The 23,736-nt window shown below is 43.8% G+C and overlaps 1 protein-coding gene and 1 non-coding gene across 2 annotated transcripts; both read right to left on the minus strand.

Annotated features, from left to right (window-relative positions):
* Positions 1–281: 281 nt before the first annotated feature.
* kpnb3 (karyopherin (importin) beta 3) lies at positions 282–23,203 on the minus strand. Its single transcript, XM_042080620.1, has 26 exons — positions 23,027–23,203; positions 20,934–21,014; positions 18,477–18,672; positions 17,914–18,016; positions 11,761–11,854; positions 11,409–11,516; positions 10,663–10,785; positions 9,235–9,355; positions 8,660–8,747; positions 8,214–8,320; positions 7,898–8,022; positions 7,525–7,614; positions 7,067–7,240; positions 6,531–6,749; positions 5,985–6,068; positions 5,723–5,855; positions 5,179–5,300; positions 4,783–4,879; positions 4,234–4,406; positions 3,728–3,839; positions 3,438–3,493; positions 3,085–3,207; positions 2,444–2,663; positions 1,976–2,204; positions 1,734–1,875; positions 282–1,507 (listed from the first exon to the last, which is right to left on the minus strand). The coding sequence occupies exons 1-26, from the start codon at positions 23,102–23,104 to the stop codon at positions 1,421–1,423; spliced, it is 3,285 nt and encodes a 1,094-aa protein (XP_041936554.1). The 5' UTR covers positions 23,105–23,203; the 3' UTR covers positions 282–1,420.
* On the minus strand, positions 9,938–10,073 carry LOC121699114. The gene has a single exon (XR_006026964.1). It is a non-coding gene; the product is annotated as a small nucleolar RNA SNORA84 (small nucleolar RNA).
* Positions 23,204–23,736: the final 533 nt, after the last annotated feature.

Genomic DNA, 23,736 nt, shown 5'->3' on the forward strand with positions numbered 1-23,736 from the left:
AATCTTTTCAAGCCAACTTTCAGGTCTGGTCACTAAGGCAAATGTGTAAGCCACAAGTTTGTTATTACTGCCATCGTTCGTGTCAAGTAGTCAGCTTGGCTGCTTTATGACTGCAAAAATTGTGGCCTATTCCAGGAATTTCTTAACGTTTCATTGAACCAGAAGGAAATGCATGGAGGTTACATACAGAGCAGGCCTATACTAGAAAAAATCCATGCCTGTTCATTAGATTGGTTAGTATACGTATTTGAAGTCAATTCATAAAAAAAGAGCCCAGAATATTACTCCCAAGAGAAACTTTATTGGTCGAGGTTTGTCATCACCTCAGAAGATATCTATTTGTTTTCTGATTTCCACAAAGGGTACTGACGAGCTGTAGAGACTGAATTGAATAGCACAATGGGTTGGTTAAAAAAACATGAGCAACTGCAGGTGGTCCCAAACCCAAACACTGCTAGTTTCCACAGGTTGAACCAATCTACAGTAAGAAGCCATCCTGGTTTATTCTTGAGTCAACTTTACATACAGGCATTGTATCCATTCAGATCTCTAATGCAAGCCACCACCGTTCCCCCCTCATTCTCGTTTATTTCGTGGAGTGAGCAAGCCGAAGACAGATGTTAGCTTTTCACACAGATTCACCAACCAGTCAACAATGATGCCATTTCCCAAAAGGTACACCATGAGTCCATCTTTGAGACAAAAAAAAAAAAAGAAGGAAAAGCCTAAACAAAAACATCCAACATTACAGGTAGCCATGTTTGACTCCCTCAAAGTCCCCCCTTTGCTCACATTCTTCTCCACCACACAAGTCCATTTCAATCCAATCCCTTCCCATTGCATCTCAACCTTTTCTACCCATATGAAGAGTATGAAACCCCTACAGCTGTGTGGGGGAGGGGGGGCTTCTTTACACCAACACTGACATACATGGCATTAGCAGAGCACGACTACATAAGTAACTGATCTTGGTGAAGGGGTGAGCAAAAAGTAAAAAGGTTTTATTTCTCCTACGTCAGGTATTCATAACTAAGAGGAAGATGCATGACCCATGTTAGTTTTCAGTGTCCGCTCTCTTTTTGCGGTGATACTTCAAAGAGAGAAGGACTGAACTCTGGGACTTTTCCCTCCCTTGCCCAAGCCGGCCCTTCAGATTGTGGACAAATCCCCCTCCTCACAGACACGCACACATATTACGCATACACACGCATAGGACTAGGAGTCCTCGAGTTGGGAGTAGAGACTTCAGTGAGATTTTTTTTCTTTTTTCGGACCAAGCATCGGAGAGGTCCAGAGATACACACACGCTACAGTTCATCGCTCAAGAGAGGGGAAGGGCCAGAGTCTATAAGATGTTTGTCCCCAGTGCTAGGATATCATTTTATTAATAATATACGGGCTGGCAGAGGGCGAGAATTGCTCAGGCGGTGTTGAGCAGGTCCTGAATGGCTTTCTGCTGCGTCTCGTTGAGTGTTGATACACACTGTGTCCATAATCCTCCGGAGACCTGTGGGGAAACAGGGTGTGGGATCAGTGTTCAATATTCATACTGGAAAAGTACTTACATTACACTTCTAAAACAATAGCATGCTCATCAAGCGTCAACACTGAAACAGGTACCTACAAGTTGAACCCAGCATTTATTAATGGCAACCAAGGTACATAGAAAATGAAAAGCATCTGGATTTGATCATTTTTAGCTAGAAAAAGAAAAACATGTACATGTCACACACCTGTACTTGGCGAATAACATTGGCCAATCTCTTGCTGCATCCATCCTCTCCTTTCACAGACTCATTTGCAACACCATCAGCGATGATCACAAAGATCTTGGGCAGGTTGGCATTGTCAGGACCAAGAACAATGGGGTTGTTGCTACAGACACAACAGAAAGACGGTTAATCATTAATGACTAGCAAGAAAAGAATGGAAAAAAATAAACTACTGCTCCAACTTTGCCGTGTTGAAAGCTCACCTTTCAATAAGGTCACACAGGAAGTCAAAAGTATGGACTGCCTCCTCTTTGTCTTCATTGAGTGGCAGCCAGGAGAGCCAATGGGGGAGGATCTCGTTGACGTTGACACACTCTGGCCGGAACCTCATGACCTTGCCAACAGCGGAGATGCAGTTCTCTGTGGCGTTGACGTTCTCCTTCACTTTGGATTCAGGGGCCTGGATGACTCCAACCAGCAGTGGGATTGCCTCTAAAGAACCCAAGCAAGCACCAATTAAGACAATTTATAAAAAAAAAAACTAAAAAAAAAACAAAGATTCCCACACCAAAGGCTTAACTACATTTTGCCCATCTCATAAGCCAAAATCATGAAACTGAAGAGTATCTGCATTCAGCATATACAAATACACCATTAAAAAAAAAAACTAACTACAAAACCAACAGCAGCCCTTGGTGTGGCAATGTCAATATACCACTATAATCACATACCTGTGCAGAAAGGTCTGTAGCTCTCTCCTCCGTACTGGGCCATGACGCCAATGCCGTAGGCGGCAGCCTGGCGCACCTCAGGGCTGGTGTCACACAGGGACTGTAGCATGGGTCGCAGGAAGTACTCAGCATACTTAAACGAGGAGGGACTGCAGTGCTCCACCACATCGTCGAAGATGCACAGGCCCCACTGTCTGTCTGCCCAAGGTCTGTGAGGGCACTGGAGAAGAGAAACACAGGGAAACAGTTCTTAGCCACTTCAAAAGGTTTTCTTACATGTGAACTCTTAAGTGATTGATCTTCAAAAAAGATAAATGGCTAGATCACCAATCCCCAGACTTCCAAATGACCATAAATCACCAAATGAGATTGCAGATTATAAACACAAGATTACATTTTAGCCTAGATCATTCATATTTATTTCATTCTATTGTAACAGCAAAAACAATTCACCGTTTGTTTATACCCATGACAGTCTTTTGTCAAGGGTATTGCATATTTAAACACTACAGTCCTATGGCAAGACAACTGGGATTGTTTGCTTTTAATTGAACATTTAAGTTTAGTAGCCTCATGCATGGCTAATGGAATAAGAGTATGAATGCAATGAACGCTTCTCAACTACCAGAGACTGTACTTACTATGAGATTGACGATGAGCTGCAGGAGTTGCTCAAACCATGGAAGCACTTTCTCTTTGTAGCTGCTGAACAACGAATGCAAAATGTCCGACACCTTGGTGAGTATGTAAACATCATTCTCATCCTGTCAGGGAGGGGGGACAAAGAATCAGAAATTAAATGGGGAAAACAAAATACTCAAGAAAAAGGGAAGCTTCTGCAGAATTCTTGGTTATACCCCTTTTAATTATGACCAATGTGTAGTCTGGGACTAGTGCTAATTGGTGTTGATATTCAATTTGGTCTGGAAGCTATAATATGCAACAAGGCTCAACACCAGCATCCGTTTTTACAGCCTTTGCTCAACAAACTCACCTCATCTTGTAGGGTCTCCTCTACTTGCTCGTCATAGTCCTCATCTTGTCTTTTGGCTGAAATGAAAAGGCAAGAGACATCCATGAACATTAATTCTGAAAAAATTAATAATTGCAACCTTGATTGAATCAGGTATGATAAAATGGCTCTCTTCTAGGAGATACTCTATATTTATACTAAATTCACACAACTGAAACACATTGTTAAAAAACACAGCAAATAATTTAAATGTAATAGAAAAATAATACTGATTGGCATGATAAAAACTGTCAGTGTCAACAGGTACTAACTTTGTCTGAGTTCTTGGTTTTTAAAGTGCTCCTCCAGTTTTCCCTTCAGAATTCCTCCCAGTTCTTCAAAGTGCTCATTGTTCAGGCAACCATCTCCCATTAGCTCAATGCACTAGAGGGAATGAGGGAAAATAAACACATCTGAAACTGATCTGGCTCAATCTTTACCACATTCAAATTCTAATGACTAATATTCCCTGGTTAACCGACATTTGAGAAAGTAGAACAGCATTCACATTAATACAACACATGTCCAATTGCTCTTTATCTAACCCTGCAATTAGATCCATAGTGTATGGTTATTTCATTCATCCAACCTTTATTTATTCTCGGAGGTTCAGTGAGGGTAGTCCTCATTTTCAGTGAAGCGAAAATTATGTCCAACAACTTCTACCATTAATTCAAGCAGGTCATTTGACCAATTTAATCACAAAAAAAGCACACCATCTTCAAACCTAGGGATGGACAGTTTTGTGTGTGTGTGTGTGTGTGTGTGTAAAAACTACCTTGGCGAAGGAGTGCATGATCTCCGACAGCACATCCGAGTCAGGCTCTGTGCCAATGGCCTTGATGAGGGCATCGCACATGAAGTGCCACATCTGGGTGAGGTACTCGGGGCCCCGCACCCGGGCACACTCCAGCAGAAGGGGCATGGACTCCGCAGCCGCCACCCGCACCCGTGAACACACACGGTTAAGGAGGACACCAACCAACTTCACTTTGTACAACCGCTATTCCTATGGACTGTTAATCAGACCATTCAAAAGGGAGCAAACTCAACGGGGAGTACACCTGCCATAATAATGTATGCGGTCTACACTCTTGCCGACCTGAAAATGGTCTCATCTTGAAGAGAACACATCCAGAACACCAAGACCTAGTTTTTACTGCAATATGTGGTAAGATGTGGCCACTTTTTATGGGTGATGGGCAATTAGGCGAGGAGCACACCAAGAATAATTTGCACTGTCTACACAGCAGGCCTAGTTTTATACTCCTATAATAAAGGGATCTCAAGCCCCATTGTCTGTTTCCCCATCAGCCAGAAAGGATATCATCGTGGAAGTAGAATTTCAGCAGAGGAACCATCAGCTTCACCACCTGTTCGGTGTATTCCACAAAACCTTCCTTCAGCTCCTTAGCATAGCAAACCTGTGAGGAACGGAAAAATAAAAAAAAATTAGTAATGTTAACGGCAACTAAATTCATGTAAGGGGTGGGGCTGCGTGGTGTAGGGAACAGCTGTGATTGACACATGCAGGCACATGGTCAGAGAGGTTTAGGGAGCGCTTGATTTGTTTGCAGTGGCGGGTTCTATGGGCGGAGCATGCATTTTCAACATCGGTCAATCGTGTTCATTTAACTGTGGATAGCCAAAATCAGGATTGAGATTATTTGTGCAGCTCTGCCTCACACTCACACACACACACACGGTTTGGTGATGTACCCACCAACATCTGGCATGCAGTGGCCTTCTCCTCCAGACCAGCAGTTTTGATGCCAAAGCTCTGCTGATCTCCCAGATTGACAAATTCCCAACCATCATCTTCAGACATATTCTCCATGTCCTGGGCTGAAGGGACACACCAAAGGCAAAGGACTCAGACTTACATACAAAATGAACCCTATAAACACGGTAGGCTTGTTTGTAGACATATGTAAAGATATAGTCTTCCATGAAGTGCCTACTGACGAAACAGTAGCTGTAATATGAATAAATAAGTGGCATTCCAAAGACTGCCTACCCTAATGAAAACAATATTTACATAAGGAGGAGTCTTGGGCCTAATTCAACAAAACACGAAAGCTATGCCATGTTGACGATTTTGTTTGTTTTTGCTTTGGTTGACCAGTCAGGCTACTGGCACATGACGGAGGGGTGAGTCATGTTGCGTGACGTTAAATAGGCTTGGCTACTGTGGGAAATACCCTACCTACAACAGAAGGAATTGACCACCTCTCCTCTAAAAAAACGGTCACTTCACAGATGCTTACTGTCCAACAGGGCCACTTCTGGTTTGATGGAGGCAGTCTTCATAAGGGGGCCCATAACAACAGGCAGGTACTGCTGGAACTCCTTCCCCAAGATCTTACACATGCGAGCCCAGGCAGAGATCATGTAGGAGATCTAAACAGAAACACACCAAACAAGCTTCATTCAGAGTTCAGGACATTTGAATCTCAAGAAAATGTTTTACCAAAGCCAAATTCATTCAACCATAACTAGGCAGAAAAATTAACAGTTCACTGAACTAACCTGTGGATCATCATCTTCCAAGTCGTTGAAGTCGGTTTGAGTCTTCAATAGCAACTGCATGACTGCAGAGGCATCAGGCATGAACTGCGCAAACACAAAAAATAGTTTTTGAACTGAGTGTGCTTGAACATGACCTGGCAACAGTCATCATTGTCTAACCATGAGCAAATTGAGAATACCGCTTCATGCCAGTCATTAGCTAAGGAAATTAGGCAGAAGTTAAGGCACTACAAAGAGGAACATGTAGAAACACACCAACACACCACCTTTCCCTCAGGCTTGACAAGAAAAGTTGGTGTGAAAAAGAATTTACATGTGTCTACGAGCTTCTGTGTGGGATCCATGTTTGAGGCATTTCCCTATACAAAAATAGACTTTCAACAATTCAATTAGACTTCTAAAAAAAATAAAAAATAAATAAAAAAAAAAAAATTAAAAAACAGATTAATGCAAAAATAGGTACCTGGAATTAAAAACAGGAAGCAATATTCCCCTTCAGCTCCCTGCATGACACATATTCTCGTGTGAGCGTGAGCGTGAGCGTACCTTGTCCTTGCCGACAGCCAGGCCGATGAGGCTGATGCACTCGATGGTCTTCCCGCGGAGCAGCCGCAGCTCTTTCTGCACGGCGTTCTCCACGATGTGCTTCAGATTGGGCATGAACAGGTCGTAGTAGGGCACAAACTTCTCCTCGGCCGTGTCGGCCACCGAGGCGATGGACGTCACCACCTGCTCCAGCACCAGCTTGGTGCCCTTCTGAATCAGCTGGGGAAAGAAATGCGTATGAATTACACATAAAGAAAACTTGCAACTTGATACAAACAGATGCTAGCTCATCTTGCACAGCTGGAAAACAGCGAGCAGAAGAACAGTCTTGTGTAGACACTTCAACAGGAAGAGGTTTAGGTTTTGGTTTTGTAAACTGATACAAATTTAAACTATATGTATAGCAGCTTAGAATCAGACTTGATCCGTCCAGGGAAGCGTTAACCTAAGTGTGCTTATCTGGCTCTATTGTTATACCATGATGATTTTCAACGCATTTTCAATTAGACGAGCTCCCTTTTCCTTGAGCAACACACCTCTTGCAGCTTGGCCACCATGATGACGTGGAGGTGCTGGACCAGGTTGTCCAGGTAGGGGATGAGCAGGGACTTGGGGCAGTCCTCGGTGAAGTTGATGAGTGCGGCGGCAGCGTGGGCCTGCACTCTGGGGTTGGTCTGGTCCTCCATGGTCTGGAGCAGAGCAGAGATCACCTGTGGGGAAAGGTCAGAGGTCAGATATCAATTTCCAATTTAACAGTTTAAGATTTTCATGATGCTGTCAGTACAACGAAAAACACACTAAGCAATGACCATACAGATTTCTGGACAGATAACCACCATTTGATTGACAGAGCCAAAACACCATCTCCGTATCGAAGCATGGACTGGTAACTATGGACTAGTAACAATTCAACATTTATCGATTCTGATGGGTAGACAAATAATCAAGCCATTACAAGCACTCAAGCTACTGTAAAAAGCACAGGCATCCACACCTTATCGTGGAACTTCTTCTGGAAGGTGGGGGCGAAATCAGTGGCCATCTGGCCGATGGCATTGCAGGCAGCGTAGCGGACTCTGGGATGCTGAAAGGTCAGAGGTTAAATGTTACACGCAGCACAATAACTCGCAGCACACCTGGAAAAGGAGAGTTGTCATGCAGTTACTTCAAACTCAAACTTAATATCTGCCAAAATACATCCAAATCTACTGAAGAAAAAAAATAAATAAAAGATTTGGAAATATAAATGCTGTCAAACAAATACAGGAAGCAGTTTCAGAGACAGTTGGGGTGTAGGCCATTAACAGAAGTGGATGTTTTAATGGACTAAGAGTGCCTCTCAACGAGCAGGCATATGGGCTACTCACAGGGTCCTGGCAGAAGAGTAGTACGAAGCTGACTATCTCATTCAGGATGGCCTCCATCTGCTGGTGGCAACCCTCACCGATGGCCGACAGGGCCATGAGGCCAGCGTGGCGGTACTTCCAGTCAGCTGAGGACACGTACAGGAATCATTACTACTGACCGGCATCAGATCAATCAGCATTTTAGCACACACACACACACAAGGTCAGCACGCACAGCAATGGTCTACTCTGGACATCATTACAGTTTAACTTATTTTTTTCAATCTGAGTGGACTTCGAGAGAGTGTGTGTGTGTCATTTGCACATGAATACTTACGGTTCTGAAGCATCTGCATAATGTGCTGCTTGATCATGGGCAGCACGATCTTCCCTCCCAGGCCACAGGCGATTCTATCCAGCGCACTCTCTCCAGCTACCGCGTTACTGAGGGAGACAAATATTTATAAGGAAGCCTGCCAAGCACAATTACCAATAACTGCCATCCAGATAGCAGTTGTCAGAGTGCCAAATAGTCACATATTTAGTCAATCAAAATGGCAAACACTAATATAATAATCTAAATCATATATCTATCTATATACTAATCATAGTTATTTTTTTCCCCCCAGTTGTCATTGTAACGAAATGGTGTTAGAGCAAAACAGACAGACATATAGTTTTGAGTTGTCCACCCATTTACCTTACATCATTTAACATTTAAATCCCCATGAATCACCCATTACTTTATACATAATTACTGTGCATTTGTCCCCGACATCTTACCTGTCAAAGTCATCATCCTCCAGCTCGTCAGCAGTGGCCCACTCCTCGTCCTCCTCCAGGTCCACCATCATAGCCAGCATCTGGGGGACTACAAATACAACAAGCATAATCGTTTACCAAACTTCACCCAATGAGAAATCTACTTGCGAAAACAAATGGATAGAGCAGTAGGTTCTGCAGGTCAAATCCAAGGATCTTTTCAGTCCCCAACATTCATTCAATGAGATTCTGTAATACAGTCCAAAAGGGCATGTTTCCATTACATCCGTTTCAGCAATTCTGCAGGATGATTGATCCCTAGGAACAGTGCACAGCCATCTTCCATTTGATCACTGAACATCAATTTACAGTGAAGGTCAAACCAAATAATTTCAGAAAAAGCCACTCCATTTGCTAATGCATGCATCTGGCATGTGCTCAACCCGGTAGTGAAATGAATGGCCTGGAAACATGAATACGGAAAGGACAGCACAGTAATATTCAGCTGCAAGGCCATTACAAAGCTAAATAACAAACTGGCCAGGCATAGAGATGTTGCTAGCAGTGATGCGCGTGTGCCGGCCCTGGAGCCTTACCGCTCTGAGCCACGATGGCAGTGTGCTTCCTCAGCATGGCGGCGGCCGTCTCGGACAGGGTGACGATGACCTCCAGGGCCAGCTGCCGCTGCATGTTTGTCAGGTTGGTGTCGCCACACAGCTGAGATCAGAATGAGGAAGAGATGTAAGCAAATCTGGGGCTGGAGACTTCCACTAAGATCCACAAACCCACATCATAGAGCCACTGGCATATGCCAAGACATACACGCCACTGGCAATTCACAAGCTTCAGCTAGTAGTTTGAGTTTCTATTTAGAAAGTAAGCGGCCTGCCAAGATCACACACACAGCTCCAAGGCATGCTGCCTGGTTCATGATTAGTGAAGGAACCCCTATAAATGTTTAACCATTTCAAACAGCCAGCAACATCTTTATTGGGGAAACACTAGGAGTGTCAGCTGAGCACAGTAACAGCACCGAGTGCTTTCACTTTCCAGGGAACCGGAGAATAGACCATGGTGCATAAAGCATCTGATAAAGTCAGAACATTGCCCATAGACAAATCATAACTGCACTTTAGCGTTCAAAAGCCGAGATCATAAGAGGAACTGCCTGCCCTTAGAATAGAGAACTGGATTTCACAAGCCTCACTTAAGATGTGGAACTAGGCTCAAAATGAATAGTATTGTTACATGATTGTGCTCATAAAACTAAATGAGAATACGACATTCAAAGAGGTGTCTGGATGTCTCTGAAACCGGGCTATGGAGGCTGCACAGGGAAGCAGACGCCATGCATTAAATCGCAGAGTTTCCTTTATGCCTGTCAATCAAAGCCCACAGATCAGCACTGAGCAGCTGTCTCTGGGAACCACAAGGCAAATGAGTTCAACATCACCGTGAGCAGAGAGGACAGGGGGAACAGACACAAGACGCTTACAGAGGCATGAAATCACAAGACTACTGTTGTGTGCACAGAGGCTAGTCTGTCTGGGCAAGAAGAGAGCCTTGTCTTGTGGCTCTGCATCATAAATCTTGTTTACACTACGGCAGGACTGAAGCTGGTGCAAATCTAGCATGTAATTAAATGACGAGATGTTACCACTCAACACCACACTATAGTAGGGAAGTGTACTAGTAGCAGTGGTTGATATGTTATAAGCGCCCTGATAAGTTATCTTCGTGGTTTTCATTGGCTTCATTGATAAGACAGAGAGAGGAAGAGAGTGCGAGATGGGAAATGGGTGTAGGATCCCACCTCAGGCGTGGGTCCCCATATGTGCTTTAGAACACCAATGCCCCCCGTATGTGCTTTAGAACACCAAAGCTTCCCGTATGTGCTTTAGAACACCAACACTTCCCGTATGTGCTTTAGAACACCGATTGTTCCGCTGCGCTGCAGCTCCTCTGAAAAGTCCCCATGCCGAGATGTCACAGGGCCGTGGCGCAGGTAAACAAATGAATCTCACCTTGAGGCTGAGCTGCAGGGTGGCCTCCAGGTTAGGGCGCAGGTACTTGGGCGCTGTGTCCGCAATCTCCACCAGGGACTTCAGCACAGAGTCATCTCCCTGGTAACAGGACTCGTTGACGGCCTGCAGAGGGTGGATTAATATTTAGCCTTCACAAGCCAACGCCATTTTCATAATATTGCATCCAGAGTCTCTTAGGCCAGTATCAACATGCAGGGATGCAAGCTTGAGTAGCCAAGGGCCCAGATAGCTATTCAAATAAGCACAGCAAAATCACACATTGATTAAACACTACAGCTGTGGAATCCCTGAGGGGCTGCGCAAAATACTTAACTCAAAATAAGTTGTTAAAAAATAAATAAAAACACAAAACTATAAAAAGTATGATCTAAAACACTATCATTTTGAAACAAGACCAACAGGGAGTTAACACCACAAACGGATGTCCACAATGTCTTGAATTTCCCCTTGGGGATCAATAAAGTATCTATCCATCCATTACAAGTTAGTTACTGAAGACAAAAATCTACTCATCTTCTTACACTTACTACATTGTAATGAAGCATACTGTTGTGCCCTTTAGATCTTTTATTTAAAATGTACATAGTATGAGGGATGTAACATTTAACCAGTTCTTTTGGCGTGCATATATTCCATGTCAGCTCAGCTTCCACCTCCAGTTTTTTAAATGGCTTTAGACATGAGAAAGCAGGTAACAGGATAATGGCCAAGTCCAGTGTAAGTACCTGGAGGATGCCTGGGAGCAGGTCGGAGAAATGTTTCAGCAAGGGCGAGTTGCTCTCATTGGTCAGGACAAAGGATGCGGTGGCCCGGGCAGCCAGAGTGCGGATCTGTGGAGGGTCACAACATTCAGACAGTCCATATTTAAGGACACTCAGACACAATTACCATACATTACAAGCCCAGACAGGGGATAAGTACATGAGAACAATATACATATTCGCTAGGGGAAGAAATGTATTAAAATTGATTTAGAATATTGTTTAGCTCCTGTGTATGTGACGACATTAGCAAGAGACAGCAGCGTGTATGCTGGAGTGGGTCACGGGAGGGGCATATCAAAGGGTGGACCCACCTGGGATTCTCCTGGTCCTGCATGCACTGCACCAACATGCGCTTGATCACCTCCATGTAATGCTGCTGCTGGTTGCCAAAGATACCGGGGAAGTTCCTGTGATCAAGCAACACAGGGGTCAGCAGACAAGCTAATGGAACAGGCACGGAATGTGGAACCTCGGCACCAAAACAGTCAGGAGAGAGGAGGGAGGGGAGAGGAGAGAGAGAGAGAGAGATGAGAGAGAGAGAGAGAGAGAGAGAGAGAGAGAGAGAGAGAGAGAGAGAGAGAGAGAGAGAGAGAGAGGAGAGAGAGAGAGAGAGAGAGAGAGAGGGAGAGGGAGAGGGAGAGGGAGAGGGAGAGAGAGAGAGAGAGAGAGAGAGAGAGAGAGAGGAGGGAGGGGAGGAGAGAGAGAGAGAGAGAATTGAATTTCAAAAACCCTTTATTACATTCTTGCCACAAAGTATTTACATGATCACTTTGTCACAATGTACAGTCACATTAAAGATAAAATAAATAAATAAATAAATAAAATCACGGAGCAAGTCAAGTTTTCTCCAAGAAATGTGCAAACTGCAATTCGCCATCAGCAACCATACACAACACACATCATAACACCAAATTTCTTCAAAAGATTCAAGATTCATCATGGCTTTGTAGAAATGAAAATCAATAACATGCGAGACCTCACAAGTATTGAGAAGACCATTACTAGGTCATCACTAGAAGTTTTGCTCAATTTTGTTTCTCTACGACTAACATAGATTGCCATTTTTGCTTGACCTAAGAGAAAGTTGATCAGCTGACATTTGAAACGATGTTTCCGCACATATTTAAAACCCAAAATAAAAGTCTCCATTGAAAATGTTTCATTAAAATGATTAAAAAGTGACTGTAGAACCACGAATAAAGGTGTTAGCCTTACACACTGCATGAAAGCATGAAACACAGTCTCTCTCACAAAACAAAATGGGCACTCTTGACCCACAACAGGATTCAACACTGAAACAAAGGCATTGACTGCAATTGCTCCATGCAGAATCCTCCATTGTAAATCTCCACATTTTTTGGCTAAGGGTGACTTGTATAGTGCTCTCCATGGGGTCGGACATCATCCCCCATTTGTAAAACAGTACACCAAGGTGTTTCCACCCTCTTGTCCAAAGACTTTTTGTTAAAAGACTTCACACACAGTTTATATAAACACTTGCCAGTAGCTGGCTTCTGACCCAAAAGAGACAATTGATCAAAATGCAAGTAAGAACCAGTACAACCTGTCAAATTTGGCGACAATGAAAGATTGGGAAAAGGATCATTACAGTCTGAACTGCACAGCCCTCTGAAGTTGTCTGCCAACAACTGCAATTGTTCTCTTGTTAGGGAGGCCCGCCATTTCTCAAGTAGCTGAGCTACTATTCGAATAGATCTCATCCCCAGTTGACTGGCAACTTGTTCAGTGTTAACAAGATCTGGTCCTGCTACCTTGAGTAAACCCTCCATAGTAATGACTCCAGACCTAAGAAGGCTATGTGTGATTGTGGGAAGAGACTTTTCAAGAGACATATCTAAAACAGAACCATAGATTAGGGGCTCCTTTAAAAGCCAATACAAAGACTCTGTGCTTCCTGTGCGTTGCACTGTTAAAAGGGACCAAACTTTAAATAAATTACGATAAAACACAGGGAGTTTGTTGATGTTCAATCTTTTTGGATCCATCCAAAACAAAGTTCTGTCCAGCCCCAGTCCATCAAAAGTCTGTAAAATGGCACACGCCACATATTTCCAGCTGGAATCCAGAGGCCCCATGAGAAGACGCTGGACGAACTGCAACCGAAAGGCAGCTGTCCTACTTTGTAGGTGCACAAGTCCATGTCCACCTTCCTCTTTAGGTAGGAATAAGATGCTCTGTGGAACCCAGTGAAGTTTATCCCAGAAGAAATCCACTAGGATTGACTGGATTCTTGACAGCAACTGTGCTGGAGGGTCCACACAAGATAACTGATGCCAAAGGGTGGATGCCACCAAATTATTGATAATAAGGACACGCCCCTTGTAGGATATCTTATTTAAAAGGAATTTCCATTTATCAAGGCGGCCCTTTACCTTTTCAACAGCCCCATCAAAGTTCTTTTGAATAAACATTTCATCCCCTAAAAAAACACCAAGATATTTAAAACCACTCCTGGCCCAATGTAAGCCAGCTGGAAGACTTGGCTCATTTAACCATGTCCCGACCAGCATAGCTAAACTTTTGGACCAGTTTACTCTTGCTGAGGAAACAACATTAAAATCATCAAAAATCTCTAACATAGTGTTTATGTCTCTTTGACCATTCACAAGAACTGCAACATCGTCTGCATAAGCTGACAGTTTAAAAACACTTTCACACGCTGGAATTCTCACCCCCACCAGCTCTTTCCTCAGCTTTACCAATAGGGGTTCAATTGCCAGGGTGTACAACATACCAGATAAGGCACAACCTTGTCTGACCCCCCTGTGGACTTTAAAAGGAGCACACAAGTCACCATTAACCTTTAAAATACTCTCAATGTCACAATACAGAACTCTAATCATATCAATAAACTCAGGGCAAAAACCAAAGGCTGCCAGAGCACTCCACAAATAATTGTGCTCTACACGATCAAAAGCTTTTTCTTGGTCAATGGATACTAAGCCGAATTCCAGGTTAAACAGCTTACCTACATCAAATATATCCCTGATCAATGAAATGTTGTTTTGAATCAGCCTACCTGGCACACAGTAGGTCTGGTCAGGATGGACAACCTGCTCCACAACCTCACTCAATCTATTAGCAAACGCTTTAGAGAGCAACTTATATTCAGTACAGAGGATTGACACAGGTCTCCATGATTTTATGTCATTCAAATCCCCTTTTTTGGGGAGCAAAGTGAGTATTGCCCTCCGGCAGCTCAGTGGCAACCGCCTCCTGGCAAGACTGTCGCTGAGAACAGTCAGCACATCCTCACCCACTTCTGACCAAAAGGACTTATAAAAGTCCACCGGTAGACCATCCAACCCCGGTGCCTTTCCACACTCCATACTCTGGAGGGCTCTCTGCAGCTCCTCTAGGGTCAAAACCCTTCCAAGGACTGCATTCGCCTCTTCGGCCACCTGGGGTAGGTTCTCAAAGAAGGACTGGTCATCCACCTGAATGTCCGAGCTCTCACTCTTATATAGGTCTTCGTAAAAACTGACTGCTCTCTGACGTATTTCAGCCAGATTGGACAACAGAACTCCATCCTCAGAAAGCAGTGAGTGAATGAACCTCCTCTGTCCATTCTTTTTTTCCAAATTAAAAAAGAATTTAGAAGGAGCGTCCATCAATTCCACACTCTGAAAGCGGGACCTGACCAGAGCTCCCTGTGCCTTTATGCCTAGCAGGTCAGCCAATGATTTCTGCTTCGCTTTAACATTTGCTGTGTAAGTCTGGTTGCCAGTTTGTTCAGCTAAATGCTGGAGTTCAATTATTTCCTTTTCAAGTTTCACCATTGAACGAGTTATGTCCCTTGTGACACTGAAAGTATAATCCTGACACAGTTGTCTTATTTGTGACTTACCAAAATCCCACCACTGTTGCAACGAGCTAAAAGATGGCTTTGTGTTCTTAAAATCCTGCCAAAACAGTCTAAATACCTCTCTAAAATGGCCATCCGATGACAAGTTATTATTAAAATGCCAATAAGCACTTTTAGACTTTACAGAACTCAAAGAAAGAGAACAAAAAACCAAACTGTGGTCTGAAAAACCAACTGGGATGATCGCACATTTCCTAAACAAACTCAGCTGATGCTTAAAACCATAAAACCTGTCCAGTCTAGCCAGTGACAAAAGGTTATTGTAGGAGTGAACCCATGTGTATTGCTTCTGAGTACTGTGAAAGTTCCTCCAGACATCAACAAGCTCATTTGCATTCATCAGTTCTATGAGTCTTCTGCGTGAGGGCATGTGTGGCTCCACATGATTCCTATCCATTGCATTTTCAGTACAATTAAAATCACCTCCCAGGAGTAAAAAATCCTCAGATTCACAATTGCATAGAGCATCATTTAGCATATTCAAGAAAAGCATTCTATCAATTGGTGTAGTGGGTGCATAAACACACAAAAAAACAAAGAAATTGTTTTCAAATTGGGCTCTGACTTTTAGGAGTCTACCCTTGACTAATTCCTCAGTCTGGTAGGAAATGGGAGTAAAGGTCCGAGAAAACAGAATGGCAACACCACCACTATTGGAAGTGTTGTGACTTAAAATAGACAGGCCATCAAACTCACTTGCCCAGTCAGCAGCAATTGAGGCATCAGAGTGAGTTTCTTGAGCAAGAAGCACATCAAATCTATTCTTCTTAATCGTTTCAAACAACAAGGCTCTCTTGCTTCTTTCTCTGGCCCCATTTATATTTAAAGAAGCAATTCTGATTTCACCCATGATAAAAAGAAAAAAATAAAAGAGTTGTGTACACGCCATCATCATAATACATGTGAAAAAAAGACCAGCATCAGACATCGCTATTTAACAAAACGTTAATCTTGGTCAATATCTTTTTGAGACGGAAGCACTCTGGATTTGTGAAGCAGCCCTCACCCAAAAAAGATTTAGTTTTCGTGGTGAACTGCTCCACATCAGGGAAGTAGTCGTCAATCCGAACATTTCTCATATGTTTTGTTTTTGTCAAGAAGGATTTTATGTCTTCCACACTATAATCGCAACTAGCAAACCCACTATGACGTAAGCTACAGGTAACGCTACAGTCAGAGAAATCACTTTCGTATTCGTTATCTGTGCCGCTAAGATCTGTTAAATGATCGCTCTTTTTAGTCCTTTTAGATCTCTTTCTTTTGGGGGGCATTTTAAAAACATTTTCCTCCGTCTCCATGAGGGATTCATCTAGAGACGCAAGAACTTGGTCATAATTGACAGCAGAAGCACTGCTCTGCGAGTTCTGTGTGGACTGACTCTCAGATTCTGCGTTCACTGCGTCATCTGTGGGAGAACTTTGTTCTCGGCCTACTGGCTTATCAATCGGGGTTACCCCGTTAACCTCTTCCCGCAAAAGGGAAGCATGATCTGCCCCTACTGACTCGGCTGAGGCAGACGAAGGCCCACTGGATACAGCGGGTGCTGCAACCGCAGCAGTAGACGCACCCATTTCGGCAGACTGCTCATCTACCACAATTTCATTAGGCATAGGCCTACTGATGTTTTCGTGATTTATTTGCACATCACTCGAATTCCCCTTTGCCTTAGGACATGCACGAACAAGGTGCCCTGATTGCCCACAACCAAAGCACTTCATGACACTTGTTGAAGCATAGATAACATAACTGAAGTTATCCACCTTCACGTTTAGAGTTAGGTCCAAATCATCTTTGTTATCTTTTAGAATCATAAATACAGATCGCCTGAACGACACTACGTGTTTCAGAAGTGGGGATTTGCTTCCAATTGGAATCTTTTTAATTGCGGAAACCAATTTACCATACCGTGATAAAATTTCAGCCAAAACCTCATCTTTAATAAATGGGGGAACATTTGACAAAGTCACTTTCTTTGATGGAGTGGAGAGAGGAAGGACGGCAGTAAAAATGCCGTCAACCACTAAACCCCTTTCAACCAGCTCATTAGCCAACTCAACCGTGCCCAAAAACAGCACAATCGCATTGTTCATGCGGGCCGCTGACAGAATATTGTCATGCCCTACAACTTCTCCTGCTGCTAAACTACAAACCTCTACACTGGCATTCGATGCTATTTTAACAGCATGACGCCGCGTAAGTTTTTCAAAACTCTCCATACCTGGGGCGGCTGCAACCAAACACTGGAAGCAGACGTCCAGGTAAAACAAGTAACAACAAAACCCCACACCAGTGTTACTTATACTAACCCAAACAGAACCAACCCTTAACACTATAAAGAAGAAAAAATAAATAAATAATAATAATAATAAGGAGATAGAAAAGATAGCAAAAAGATAGAAAAACACTGTTCCTGGCACAGCGGCCAACAGTCACACTCACTCAAACGCTCGGCTCCGCCCACTCACTCCGACATGCGCACAAAGAGAGAGAGAGAGAGAGAGAGAGAGAGAGAGAGAGAGAGAGGGAGAGAGGGAGAGAGGGAGAGAAGAGAGAAGAGAGAAGAGAGAAGAGAGCGCATACCAGAATATGTGCAGAGCTGCTTCCCTCAGCCCCGTGTTCTGGGAGTTGACTGAATCGAAAAGGAATTTGAGGATCTCGGGCCACTGGTTGTTGCCCTCATCATCTGGATTGGTGGAAGAGCAGAGTCCGATGGAGTTATTCAATTGGGGTCAGCGGACAACAAACGCAAGTAGAAGAGGAGCACACAAACATGTCAGCCACACAACAAGCCGGAAACACACAGCTCGAGTAAGTTTTAGAATGTGGTTTTTTGGTCAGAAAGCTGCCAAACTAAAGTGGTTCATAGAGAATGTTTAGGGAGGGTAGAGGGGAGGCTTGTTTTTTGGGAAGCTATCTAAACCATGAAGAGAAGCCATCTAAACCATGACGAGCACTTAGCTCTCTGTGGTATTTTTTTGCTCACTCCGAGCTAAGGAATTCTATGGTTCTGGAACAGAAGCGTACTGTGTGTGCAAGCTAAAGTGGTCATTGAGCGTGTGCCTTACCAGTAAGGTTGGGTTAAGGTCATTGAGCATGTGCCTTACCAATAAGGTTGGGTTAGGGTCATTGAGCGTGTGACTTACCAATGAGGTTGCGGGCGAGCTCGGCGGCTACGTCGCAGACCTTCCTGCGAATGCTGGACGAGCCCTCCTCGCCCTGGATGCCGTTGAGCAGCTCCGTCTTGACGGCCGTCTGCATTTCCACCGTCAGGCCGGGGTAGATCTCCTCGAAGGAGGACGAGAAGAGCCGCCGCAGCAGCACAGCGGCCATCTGCTTGACCTGTGCGGGGAAGGGAAGTGGACTTTTCAGTCAGCGCCGTCACAGGAAACGGGGGGAATACTGGGGGGGGGGGGGGGGGGACACAGTGGACTGTGCTCTTAGTCTGAAACAGCGCGTGGGGCTGTTGACACCACAGGAAGTTGTTCAGGGTGGCTTCCGGCAGGCTAATGGCTTCACGAGGTGGTGAGAGTTCACTTCCAAACTACAACAGAGGAAGTGGGTGATGCCTGCAGCCCTTTATTTTGTTAGCTCCTCTACCATTGCCCACATGAAAAAAGTTCAAAGTAGATGACCTTAGAGATACAATGAGTCATATCCTACCCTAAAGTGAGAAAGCAATATTTCAGTGCTAAAGAATACTCATAATAATGGCAGCCCTTGCATGTGCACCCTTTTCTCCTTTAGCCCAATGTTAGCTTTTAAGACTAGATGCTACAAGAGAGTGCATTTTAGACATTTTGGGAATAGGTGGGGTTGGGGTCATTAAAAATAGATCTTTCTGCTTGTTAGATGTGGAGAGCTGGAGGAGCAGCGAGTGAGGAGAGGTGTGAACTGCGGAGGAGAGCAGGCTCTGAGAGGCTGGCTTTCAGGCAGATGGATGGAGGCAGGCAGGCAGGCAAGCACACAAAGGCAGTGGCATACTAAGGCGGATCACAGAGACGATTTCAACAGCCTTTCTCCACGCTCAGCAGAGGACCGAGGAGCATTCCAGGACAGCTGCATTGAGAGGAATGTTCCAGCCATGCTGCATCTCCTGTTGCAATGCTACGGTCCATCCATCCCCGATAAAAGCATGAGCACATAGTCTGACATGTATACACTGTGTATATATATTTATAGGACAAAGGGAGCGAGAAATGCAGTAGCCGAGAAGTTAAACTTGGCCTACATCATGAATTCTAATATGCTGTGTATAATGTCTGAAGATGTGCATGCTGCACTATGGATTTCAGTTAAGGGTAATGAATATACAACACGGACAGTTCATCATTCGTAATTCTGAAAGCCATTTTGTGAGCCCCAACCTTGCTGCTGTAAAATAGGAAGTCTCATTTACACATGTGAATTTCTGATGAGGGATGCTGAATCAGACTGACAGCAGGAGATGGAGAACGATACTGGAGATGGGCGATTGGCTAAGAGGCATCTTGAGGTCACTGCCTGCATGTTCATGATCAAAGAGAGAACTAAGGGGCTGTGCAACTGAGCAGCATTTAAAAATGACAACACAGATTAAACTATTGAAAATAACCAAATTATTTTTAGATAGCAACATCTGAAACTGCAAGTAATTGCTCAAAATCTCACTCGCATAAGCCAGTTAATATATTAAGCCGTCAAGCCTAGCAGCGCCAGTCGATAAGATGAAAGAATAAACTTGGCTGACCAACTATAAACAGCGCAAAGCTACGGTTCCCTAAAACCCTAGCATCTTAGCACCAAGGCAACATTTACAGTCAGTGGCATGTCATGCATTCGTGAGGAATGGCACTCAGCCATTGACTAAAGGCTAAAAGTACACAAAGCAACACAGAGTTTGATGAAGCACTCCAATATAATGGCTTTCATATTCATGTCCACTATGCACAAGTTCATATCTTAGTCTGCTTTTACAGGTCATTTTGTTTTCAAAGAAACTGGGCAAATAATGCTGGACCTTGCACCTCATATCCTTGTGTAGCTTTGATCTATGCAATGAGCATTTTCCCCCCTTTTTTTTTTTTTATTACAGCCATGATTTAACATCCAAGTATCACAGAAAAGGTTAAACACTATACGGATGTGGGGCCTCCCAATGTATTTCTGGAATGCAAATTACTATGTGTCATTTTGCGGTTGTGTTAACTGACTGACACCTTTAGAACCCCTGTGTGCAATAAAGACTTGCATAGCATTATGTGATAGGACTGACTCAACACTCAGACTTGCTCAGAAATAGCTACTCTGGGAGTGATGGTAACACAAAGCCCAAATCGCTAGTTCACAAAGCCCAACACCCTCCAACAGGGGGACAAACAACTAAAATTCCATGGAATGAATCACAACCAAATAGAAACTGAATGCAAAATGCCATCCCTGTCTCAGATGACCGTCGTTTCACACATAGCTAGGACACCAGGGGCCTCCAGCCATGCTTCGAATGCCTTAACAAACAAGCTGACGAGTGGCTCCTGAAAGACCTGCAGGGACTAGGGGGCCAGAATGAAAGCCTCGAGTTCCTTGAAGAGGCACCGAAGACTAAATGTGGGGCAGCTGCTCACCTCCTCCGCAGCGGACGCATCGCGGACAGCCTGCAGTAAGAACGTGATCTTCGTCGGACCGGGGATGTTGTCATAAGTTTCCTGCAGGAAGGAAGAACAGTGGACAGAGGAAGAGAGTTAATGCTAGCGATGGCTAGAAAATGAATAAGTAATACAAACCATCCAGAGAGCGGCATGGGTAAAATCCAATATTAGTTTCAGAGTGCAGTGGGAGCTAAATATGGAACCTGGCTGCATGTTTTTGAACTTCTGACTCACACATTGAAAAGAATTCCCTTTAGCTGACAGTTCTGAATGTGCAATATCTCTGGAATGCTCTGGTGAGATCATCGCAGCACCAGCTGGAGAAACATACTACACTGGCACAGGATGAGCACTGAACTGAGTGTGTCTGGCTGAGGGTTGTGGAATTAAAGCACAGACAACAGTCCTGGTAGCCCACAAATAAGAATGAGCCTGGCTTGACTTGCCCCCCCACCCAGTCCTATTCAGATGGTAAACAAAGGCACTGCCCATTACTTTTCTGCTTCACGTTTGAGTCTTGATTAACTAAAAACAATGTAGATCCATCTTGAGAAAGGAACTGTTTCCTCGGGGAATCTTGCCGTATTTAACACTGCAATTGATCATCCACCAACCTAAGGATTGTGCACAAAATATTTGTACAGAATCTGGTTGATTTGAACACCCTATTGGGTTGCAGATCACGACTCAGAAAACTACTCGTGCCAAAAAATAGGGTTACCACGTCTGCCAGACTAGGATTCCAACGAGTATTAGCGACGAGTCAGTCGGTCATTGTGTGTGATAAAGGAAAGTGCTGACCACTGAGGGGGATGAGCGTGATAAGATCCAGTGACGGGTTCCTATGATGCGGATGGCCACATCAATGCCGCCTGGACTCCGGGCTAAGCTCTAGCATTGATACGCTTAATCACAGTGGGAACAAAAGAATTAAGTGCAAATCGGTCCCGCAAATCACCAAGTCTAGCTAAGTTGGGGGGCGTCGGCGAAAGTGAGAGATGAGAACGTGTAAGCCTCGACCCATTCTCTTCGTAAAACTTACTCCGACAATCCACACAGTCTCTAAGAAATTCGGTTTGTTAACAAATTAATAGGCCCATACAGCAATACACGATTTAAGCACACAAACAAGGATGGGACGAAATGCGTCACAACTCAATGCCTTTACCAACCTAAGATAGTCGAGGCACCTGACTTTCAAACCGAAATGAAAATATGTAAATTATTTAGTTGAAGCTTTTGAGCCAGCTCCCTCGCGAGCTTTAGTTGGCAAGTTGATGCCACGGCGACCAAATGTTCTCAAACAGCTGACTGCAAAATCACAACTGATGACTTGCGCAAACATAAAGGTTATCGACATTTGCTTCCTTGCTAATGTTAGCCAACGGAACAATATAAATGTAGGCGCTAATCCAATCGCTAACAAGATTAATAATAGGTAGAGTTGGTCAGATAATAGCTAGCATCCGACGCCTTTCGTTTATGGCGCTAACACAAGTTTCAACCACCAACCGCTAGCAAGCAAGCTAACGTTAGCGCGGTAGCATTTCGATTGTTAACTTATGGCCGACAGAGCGGCAGCAAGTACTAGTGGTGATCATAATTAAGGTTGGCCCTGTATAATCTGTCTGTAGTAAAAGGAAATGTCATACTATAACCCATTAGTGTGATGTTGCGTTATTGGTCATATTCATAGCATTATGTGGCCCACCTTCACAAGCTAGTTGGCTAACTTAATTTAGCCAGGCACCGTGTAAACCTGTTAGCCAGATTTTGTTACACAGGGAAGAAACTACATAAAACAATGCTACGCGATAGATGGCAAACAGTTCATAAAAAATAGCTAGTATAAACAAGCAAGTATATGATCGTTTACAATCCTTAACTTGCTAACGTTTTGCTAGCAAGCTAACATTTAGTGATCACGTTAACGCACTCTAACATACTTGGGCTTCACACGTGGGCTGGGCCACGGTGAAACACAGGCTTCGTACAGGCAACAAATCAAGAAGAGGGACACATAACACTAATCAGCAATTGTTTAAACTCTTTTAAACACTTTATCATACCTCTGACTGCTTCCTGACATTGTTGTCAGGGCTCATCAGGTTGCCCAGTAAGAGGTAGAACTGCTGTTGCTCCGCCATTGCAGTAGGATCCAGAAAGAGACCGACGGAGTGAGGCGGTGGGAAGGTAAGCCGGCAGGCGCTGCGACCTCTCACACCGGACACAATGGTCTATCGTAGCTGATTGGCGGCCAATGTTAACAATTCTTATTTGTGATTGGCTCAGAAATCGTTTTTAAGTTAAATGATTGGTCTACATATTGCTTGATAAAGTGTGCCTGCATTGGTTAACCTTTTTAGGGAAGTGAGGTTCCCATTGGACAATGGAAGAAGCCTCTCTAAAACTATTGGTAGTCTCTTCTGCAAGTCCGCGGGTAAAATACAGAGGTGTGGTTTCCCATAGCGGATGATGTCATTACAAAATAACAAAGTCGAAAGCGCGGGAGATTGCCACGCGTAGTAAATAATTAGTTTGGTCAATCTAGTGGAGATATTTGTTAGTCTTTTATTATTATAAACTACCCCGCTTCGGGTGAGATCCTGTTCGTGCTGTGGGGACTTTTGCGATAGTGACCGGCAGACTGGCCTACATTATCCTTTACTTAATGGATTAAAGTATTTGATAAATGTTTTTATTAATCATAAAATAATAATAATAATAATAATAATAATAATAATAACAAATTAAATCTTTATATCGCTTTTCAAGGCAC

The sequence above is a fragment of the Alosa sapidissima genome, chromosome 23 (assembly GCF_018492685.1).
Source record: "Alosa sapidissima isolate fAloSap1 chromosome 23, fAloSap1.pri, whole genome shotgun sequence".
Classification (NCBI taxonomy): Eukaryota; Metazoa; Chordata; class Actinopteri; order Clupeiformes; family Clupeidae; genus Alosa; species Alosa sapidissima.

Excerpts from the sequence above, each read along its gene's own strand:
- kpnb3 (XM_042080620.1), bottom strand. The coding sequence starts at position 23,104 with ATGGCGGAGCAACAGCAGTTCTACCTCTTACTGGGCAACCTGATGAGC. Across the intron at positions 1,876-1,975 it reads CTGTGTGACCTTATTGAAAG|CAACAACCCCATTGTTCTTG; the intron begins GTGAGCTTTCAA and ends TTGTGTCTGTAG. Across the intron at positions 1,508-1,733 it reads ATGTTATTCGCCAAGTACAG|GTCTCCGGAGGATTATGGAC; the intron begins GTGTGTGACATG and ends GTTTCCCCACAG.